The sequence below is a fragment of the Lactuca serriola genome, chromosome 3 (genome assembly GCF_051521515.1).
Source record: "Lactuca serriola cultivar US96UC23 chromosome 3, Lser_US96UC23_V15, whole genome shotgun sequence".
NCBI lineage: Eukaryota > Viridiplantae > Streptophyta > Magnoliopsida > Asterales > Asteraceae > Lactuca > Lactuca serriola.
The window spans coordinates 208,338,851-208,347,960 of NC_136410.1; the positions used below are offsets into that span (position 1 = coordinate 208,338,851).

The 9,110-nt window shown below is 31.4% G+C and overlaps 2 protein-coding genes across 2 annotated transcripts; one reads left to right on the forward strand and one right to left on the reverse strand.

Moving 5' to 3' along the window:
* Nucleotides 1–125: 125 nt before the first annotated feature.
* LOC145095998 (uncharacterized) lies at nt 126–1,209 on the forward strand. The gene is made up of 2 exons (XM_079033790.1): nt 126–315; nt 392–1,209. The coding sequence occupies exons 1-2, from the start codon at nt 126–128 to the stop codon at nt 1,207–1,209; spliced, it is 1,008 nt and encodes a 335-aa protein (XP_078889916.1).
* A 905-nt stretch (nt 1,210–2,114) lies between these two features.
* Nucleotides 2,115–7,744, reverse strand: LOC145094791 (inorganic pyrophosphatase TTM1-like). The gene is given in 10 exon segments (XM_079032832.1): nt 2,115–2,491; nt 3,536–3,793; nt 3,890–4,147; nt 4,224–4,346; nt 4,479–4,673; nt 5,619–5,792; nt 6,336–6,449; nt 6,537–6,732; nt 7,177–7,291; nt 7,408–7,744. Coding segments are annotated over 10 exon segments (1,989 nt in total). The 3' UTR covers nt 2,115–2,272.
* Nucleotides 7,745–9,110: the final 1,366 nt, after the last annotated feature.

The following is a 9,110-nucleotide window of genomic DNA, read 5'->3' on the forward strand; positions in this document are numbered from 1 at the left end:
GATATAAATCCTAGTGCATTTGACACTCCTTGTGGTTGCCATTCTCTTAATCTAACATTATGTGATATGGATAACAAGTGTGTTAAAGGAAAGAACTTTTTTGATTCATCCAACGCATTTATACTATGTTTGCAAATTCTACTAAGAGGTGGGAAATCCTAAAAGATAATGTAAAAGCTTGGAGTCTTAAGTCATTGTGTCAAACTCGTTGGGAAAGTCGAGTTGAGAGTGTAAAAGCTATTAAAATGCAACTTGTTGACGTACGAGAAACTTTACTTCAAGTTGGAGAAAAAGATAATGATGCTGCAATTGCAAGTGAAGCAACTTCACTAGCAGAAAAAAGAACCTGGTGACTTTGAATTTTTAGTATTAACTGTTATTTGGCATGAAGTGCTAAACCATGTGAATATTGTGAGTAAAAAGTTACAGTCAAAGGATATGCATCTTGATAATGCTATTACAGAAATAAACAAATTGATTGAGTACTTCAAGGATTATAGAGAAACTGGTTTTTTAAAAGCGATTGATGAAGCTAAGGACATTGCTATTGAAATGGGTATTGATCCAATATTTCCACAAAAACGTTTGATTGAAAGGAAAAAAAGGTTTGATGAGAGTTCAAGTAGAGAAGAAGTTTCATTTACACCTGAAGAGAATTTCAGTGTTAACTATTTCTTATACATTGTTGATCAAGCTATTTCTTCTCTTGAGACAAGATTTGAACAATTCAAAGAGTATGACAAAGTATTTGGTTTTTTATTTCCACATAATTTGAAGGGAATTGAAGATACAAATCTTAGGTCGTCTTGTCATCGTCTTGAAAAAGCACTCAAGTTTGAAGAAAGATCGGATATTGATGCCGATGACCTTTATACGGAGTTGAAATTATTTGAGACATTGAAAACTAATGAATTTAGCAACCCTATAGATGTTTTGAAGTTTTTGAAAGAACTTGATTATTTCCCAAATGTAAGCATTGCATATAGAATATTGTTGACTATTTCAGTAACGGTGGCATCCACAGAAAGAAGTTTTTCTAAGTTGAAGTTATTGAAGTCCTACTTACGCTCCACAATGTCCCAAAAAAGACTTAGTGGTTTGGCGATGATATCTATCAAGAACGAAATCTTAGAGAATATTGACTACGAAGAGTTGCTCAACCAATTTTCTATTAAGAATGCGAGGAGAGCTCCACGGATCGTCGGTTAACTGTTAAGATATGTAACTATTCATTAAAATACTATGATTTTGTTATGTTTATTGCTATAAAGTTTATTGTCGTTTTAAAAAAAATATTAGTTTATGTAATTTTAATTCGTTACACTTTAAGCTTAAGGACCTTTTTTTTGGCTCGTCCTGGACATTTGAATTCTCGGGACCGGCCCTGATAACGGATGAAATGATTTCCCAAACGTATGTACGGTTGAAATATAGAATTTCTAATATAAAATTAAGGTGGCTAGATTGGAGTAAATCTCCATTTTGTTAAACTGTTGTATCTGTCATTAATTCCTTGTATTTGCTCATGTTTTAGCTACTTACTAATCCTGTAGCATTTTTTAATGAATCTATTTGCCATTTAAAAAAAATATTTTTTAAAACTAAAAAAAAAACAGTTTGTTACTTATTTATCATATTAAACTTTTTTTTAAGTCAATTTGAGAGCTTGTAGTAAGACTTACCGTCACAAGGTCGATATCATTGGAAGGGGTATTTTGTGCAACACATGAATCTATATTCTATAATAATAATAATAATAATAGTATTTCTCATCATTAAGTTTAGCTGTTTAGTCCATGTCAACGCTTTCTGTAAAATGACTTAAAATAGAAAGTATAATATTTTGAAATGATTTAAGTTCTAAACTTTTTAGGTTATACTTTTCTAGCATTTATTCATTTCCAGTTATTTAATACATGTGGTTACTGGTTAAAGAAAAACTACTATTCAACAAATACGTCAGCATACCAACAATGTGCATTAACTACATGTTGAAAATTGAAATCTTAAAATCGACACTGTTTTTTCTTTTTTTAATTTTGTTCACGATTTTGTTTTCCTTAAAATGGTTTACATGTTTTACAAAATGAAAGTATGTAGCGGCTGTTGCACTAAAAAACACACCCTTCTTTTATAAAACTCAATGAAACCAAAAATCTTCAATTCACCACTACGTTTTCAAAACCGTTGATCAAGTTACTAATATTAGAAGGGTATTATGGTCCATACGAAATTTATCGACAATATTTGTTGTGTATTTATAATAAAAGATTCAAGTTCTCGGTGATGCCCCCTTGCACAAAAAGAGTCCAATACCACCAAGGGCCAATGCTATTACTATTGAAACCGCAACAACATCAAACTCAGGTCCATTTCTTTTCTTGATGATCCGGTCTTTACGTACTCTTTCTCCTATTTCTTCATACAAATGCTTGCTAATGTTGTCCAATTGATGCATGATTTTACGTTGGCTTTGGACTATTCCCGATATCTGTTCCAAATGAAGATGTACTTAGGGTCTGTTTGGTACCAAGGAATGGAAACACAAAAATGTAATGGAAAGAACAAGGTAATGCAATGGATCATTACATTCCATTGTTATGTTTGGTTGGCTCAAATTTAAACATCTTGTTTGTTATGTATAATTAGAAAACTCAATAAAATTAAATTGAAAAATTAAGTTTAATTAAATAGAGGCATTTTGTTAAATAAACTGAATATAAACGTATTTCATTTCCTTTAAAATATAAACTGTATGTATTTTAAATAAATAAAAATCAGATTAAATTACAGGAATGGTCCCTATGGTTTAGGGTAATTTGCGCGTTTGGTCCCTAACTTATTCTTTTAATTTGGAAGGTACCTACTGTTTGTTTTTGTTACACGCTTGATCCCTGCCTTACCTAAAAATACTATTTGCCATTGATTTTTTAATTTATTTAAATAAACACACCCCCAACCCCATCCCCTTTACCTTATCTTACATACTCCATCATTTTTTTTTCTATTTAAATAATAGTCTTTTTAGGTAAGACAGAAACCAAACGCATAACAATAACAAATAATATGGACAAATCGCGTAACAAAAACAAATAATAAGGACCTTCCGAGTTAAAAAAATAAGTTAGGGATCAAACGTGCAAATTACCCTAACTATAGGGACCATTCGTGTAATTTACTCTTAAAGAAAAAGAATAAATTAACCACTTATAAAAAAATTGTTGACAAATAAATTTTTTTAAATACCATGAATCATAAAATGGAAATATAACAAAAAATATTTTTGGTTATTTTGGGGAAATGATTTAATTGAAGTTTTGAAACTTTTTAAAAAGAATAATATTATTGATGATTATAAGAATAAATGCCATTTTTAATTATAGCTTATCATTCCGTTCCATGAAGGAATGAAAAACACCTCTCCCCCATGGAATGAATCAGCTTGTGAGAAGAAATCACATGACGTAAGGAATGGTCCATTCCATTCCTTTGTGGCAAACAAACATGAAGTTGAAGGTGGAACTATGATACGTACCTCTTCGATGAGGGGAGAATCCTTTGCCAAGTGAGTGGATGAAGTAGAATGACAAACCTTAGATTCGTTTGGGGAACCATTTGTAAAAATGGAGGTGAAGCATGAAGTTGAAGCAACTCCATTACACGACTCGGTGTTTTGTAAGTTTCCAGAAAATGTTCTAAAAAACTGTGAGCTTTGAGCATCAATCCGAGATGTGAACTCATCCATACGATCATTTAAGTTAAAAATCTGCTCTGAGAGATGGCTAATTGCTCCCTTGAGAAGATGAAAAAGCACCATATAGTCAAACAATTTTACTTTTAGAAGATATTTATACTACCCCACTTATAAAATGCCCTAATTAGTGATTACCTGGATCGTCGTTGTGTCTGTTGACTCTGTGCTCTTGTCGTCAAACCTTGGGCTTTCGATTGCGTACCTAGAAAGAAATAACGACACAACATATATAGCTTTATATAAAATTGCCATCGTTTACTTTTTCTTGGCCTAAAAGCCGAAAGAAGTGTGGCACCTCTTATTGAAGTTATTCGTTGTTGCGATTGTTTCTTTAGGACTTGACAAAATTTCATCATCTATGCTTAATTTCGTTTTCAATTCCTCCGGGAGTACCTACAAGAACTCTTGAACATGATGAAACTGTATAAAAATCACATCATCCAAAGTTTTAAAAGTTAAATAATTATACCGTGACCTCATTTACAAGCTTTTCAAGTTGCATTAACTCGACATATGTACGTGGAATATATGAACCTTCCAATCCCAATTGCTCAGCAACGCATCTTACAGTTATTCGGTCTCTTCCTTGCACCTGTTAATCAAAAAAATTGTTTTGGTATAGTTGAATAACATAACTTTATGGATATTATAATTAGTTTAAGTTTGTTCTAATTACAAGTTAATAAAAAATAAATAATAGCAAAAAGAAAAAGAGATGGGTTACCTGAACATAGTGACGATTAATTTGTTGGAGCCAATCTATTTTGACACAAACTCTATCATCAGAAAACACATGGCTACTTCTTTTCAAGATAGATGCTATTGTGTATCCCAAGGCCATTAAACCACCAAGAAGCCGCACACTAACTTCAAAAGTTATCCTTGGAGAGATTACAAAGGGGGAATCTGTGACCCATTCCTAAAATTATTTGTGTCATGTTACTCAAGTTTTTAAATTTGTAGCAAGTGTAATCAATGTACACATGAAAAAGATTATAACAAGAAGAGAGTAGAGGTGGCAAAATGGGTGGATTGGTCAAAGTAGATTTGGGGCGATTTTTAAATTGATATTATCTAAAAAGTTTAAATGCAAGAAGTAGCAATGTGTGATCCTTTTAAACTATAAAAGTGGATTGCTATTTCTTGCATTTAACCCTATTTAAAATAATAATCTAATTTTTTTCAACAAAAAAATTCAGGAAGCTTTAACACTTTCAACTAGTATGATCCTTTTAAACTATTTGACTGGAACTCAAATCGACCCATTTAGGGAAAAAAACGATAAAATTGTTAAATCCACTAAATAGCAATGTACTTTCATTGATTTGTTTATTATTGCATTTTACTTTCATATTTTCCTATTACAACATTGTACACTGAAAATTCTACCCAGTTATAGCAAATTCATAGAAATACAATTAGTTTTTACTGTTATAATTGGGAAGATTTTTAAAGTTTGATGTCCTAATAAGAAAAGATAAATTTAAAGTCCGATATTATAATTGGGTAGATTTTTCAAAGCACAATACATTAACGACAAAAAAAAAAAAATCAAGTGTTTATATTTTATAATATAAAGAAATGAAACTATGTTGCTATAATACATCATGGAATAAAAATACGCTGTTATTTCTTTCATTTAGCCCTACAAAAATATAATCTATGTTTTTGTCTAATAAATGGTTTAGCAGGCTGTGAGATTTTCAACTCATTATCTTCTTTTAACTCATTTGAGCAGTTTCAACTTTTAGTAAGTTTTACTTTTATCCATATTTGACCCACTACAGATAAACCCACCAACCTATTTTGGAAAAAAAAAATGAGTCGAAATTGCCAGCTCTAGTAGAAAGATTCAAAAGCAAACCTCAAACATCAGACTATATCTTCCTTCTCTATTTCGCATCCTCAAATACGATTGGCATGTTTCTGGATCTTCTCCAGGTGGTAGAAGATATATATCATAAGTCTCCTCCAAAGTGTCTGTTTGTTCATCTGACATTATAGACTTCACTTTATCCACACTTACATTTCTTGATGACTGTGAAAAGATATCAAGAAAAAATTGAGAAGATCGACATCAAAACTGTTTAAAATTTGAACTTCATAGGAAAAAAGTTGGGATAAATTCAAGAAACAACAATGTACAACATCCTAGCTTTCATTTCTTTATAGCACAATATTGTACTTACAATATTTTCTTATTAAGGCATTGTACATTGAAAAACTATTCAGATATAAAATTGTACTTTTATCTTATTTTTCTTATTAGGGCATTGAACTTTGAAAATTCCACCAATCATTGCTATAATTTGGTGGATTATTCAAAGTACAACGTTGTAATAAGAAAAAAAATATAAGTATAATGTTATAATAATCAAATAAATGAAAGTATAATGTTATTCTTGCATTTAACCCAAGCAAGTTTCTGCCAAAAAAAAAAAAGAAAAAAAAATCTTATCCTTCTAGCAACCATTACTGTTCTGCTTCAAGAGCATCATGTGAGATATAAATTAGATACAGAGCTGCCAATGGCCCACTGTGTGATTGACATAAGAGCGGAGTATAGGGAGAAAGCTAAAACCTTCAAAATATAAGTTGGACTCTGGAATCCCGTAAAGGGGTTAAACTTATTCACAATTTTAATATGAGCCATCTTGAGATCCGGTTCTATAAATGCCTTGTACATTGGATAAACCTGCATGAAAAAAAAAGCAGCTTAGAATTCTAGAAAATATGTTTGTAACTGAAAGTAGAATGCTATAATAGGTGAGCAAGAAGAGACCGTTTCAGATATCTGGTAGATTATTTCTTTGGGTTCCTGCCCAGCACGTTGTATGTCCCTTAAAACCCGTTTTACAAGATCAAAATGAACCCCACCTGTAACAGATACTCGAAGATCCAGTAAAGGACGCAACTTCTCGCTTAAAGCATAAATGCCCTCAATTATCACAATACGAGAGCTCGGGACTTCTAGTGTCCTGTTATCATACATCAAGATCATCAGTTCCAATTTACTGATGTCAATATTTACTTTACAGGGACTGAGACTGATGTCAATGCGATGAAAAAAGAAGGTGAGACAAAATTAGCTCTCGATCTCTTGTTTGTGCAAAAGACGTGAATGTCATCCTCTTCCTCGTCACGGGATGCGTTTTTACACTCTATAAGCTTTTTATGGATATTTTTTAATGATGAGGATGAGACACGCATTCACGTCTTTTGCAAAGACAAGAGATCTAGGGCTAGTTCTGCACCACCTTTTTGTACGTTCATTCCTAAAGCACGCCAAACGCTATACAACATGTTTTATCGTGTGGAACAAACGGAGCTGGAAGGTTTGGTTTTACTTATAATATTCACATATTTTAGACTTTAAAATGATGCATTTAAACTTCAACCGACTGAAAAGAAGAAATAGAAACCTGTAACCCTTTCGGGAACTAGACTTGAAATCATATACTGGAACTTCAACCGATTTCCCATCCTTCAAATCATAAATGTTTTTTAGCAACGTGTCATAGTCAGTCAAACGAGGATCTGTTGCAAAAATACATTATAATAAAAAAATTTCATCCTTCCACTTATAGTATATGTGTTTATAAATAAGGTACACGTGGGCCCACAATCCACAGTGATTGTAAAGTCTTACTTACCATCAAAGTTATCATCAATCACACGGGTTCCATCATTGTAATTGTCCATTGAAATGACAGCGACATTTGGCATAAAGTTTAGTATTTTCTCACTAAACGCGGTTTTTCCAGCACCAGAAGGACCAGCTAATCCAACAAGTACAATCCCATCGGTATTTTGGACTAATAATTGACAAGCACGAATTACAACAAAGAAACCCTTTTCAAATGATAGAGCATCTTCAATGTTGCCAATCTCATAGCGACTACAATCTTTTCTCTTAACTAAACGAACTTGATCTTTCAAGAGACCTTGCTTTCTTGTTGTCAATCCACCGATGGAAATTTCTTGAGTCATTATAGAAACTGCTAAAATGAATTAAAGAAACAAAAAACGTGAATAATTTATGAAAATATGTACAACACTATTGGATTTTTTTTTTTTTTTTTTTTTTTTTTTTTTTTTTTTTTTTGAATTACATTGAAATATAATGAGCTGGAAATAATTGAAATGTACACAAGATACGTAGTCAAATTACATTAATAGTAGTGAAAAACATGACACAAGTTGCATTTGGAAGAATTTAAACTCATTCACTTCATCATTTAAGAGTTTAAGGTCTAATATCGAAATGGGGAGTTCACCATTTCAAAATTGATTTGGTTTGAACTTTGAGAGAGATAGAAATTGCTAATTATGTTAATTTCTTGACAATTACTGAAAATCTAAACGTTTATTTTAAATTCGTAAATAAATTTACATCAATGTTGCAATTAAAGCATAATATTTTGAACTCACAAATCAAAATCTCGAAAGTACTAACAAAATGTTGCTTTGTTAAATAGCAAAAAATCATACAAACAAACGTTTTACGGATTCAATCAAAATAAAAAAAAATAAATAAATAAGAACACCCCCACATCAACACCAATATTTTTTTTCCGGAATCAAAAAATAAAAAAAACAGTCATACGTTTCTAAAACTTAGAATTGGATTTTAAAAACCACAAACAATCGACTTATTCAAAACTACAAAGAACATCAATAGAAAACTTTACCAATGAGAATTCCCTTTTGGTACAGTATAACTGATCAAAAGGGAGACCAATGAGAGAGCTTTACACAATGGCGTTGAGCTCTGATGCAGCAGAAAGTGTACAAGGGTAGTCAGCAGACAAGCATGCTTACATCCATATTCATATATATAAAACGCATTTTCTTTCTGTTATTAAACTTTCTTCCTTGAAAAGGAAAAGGGGTTACGATTTTTCGAAATTTTTTATTGGAATCGGGAATTATACAGGATTGCGAGCTCGCTTGCAGAAACTCTTGGGAGAGAAGGAGAATATATATACACACACATAAATATATAAACCCTTCGAAGCAAGGGAAATATCGGAGTAATTTGATATAATTGTTGTTTACCCTTTCTTTATTTTAGGCTATTGGGGCCATCATACTATTTATTTATTTATTTTTTATTATTTCTTTTTTCAATTCATATTTTTGAGATTTTATTTATTGAAAAACAAAAAACACGCATTAGTTTGTAGTTTATTTCTATTTTGGACTAATTTTGATTTGAATTACTAAGATATTTTCCATATTGTTATAAGGTACAATATAATAATTTTGCACAAAATCTTTTTTAATATCTTAAGTTTAGAACCAGTGATCCAGAACAAAATATAACAGGGCCCATCTTATAAAAAAAAAATTAACA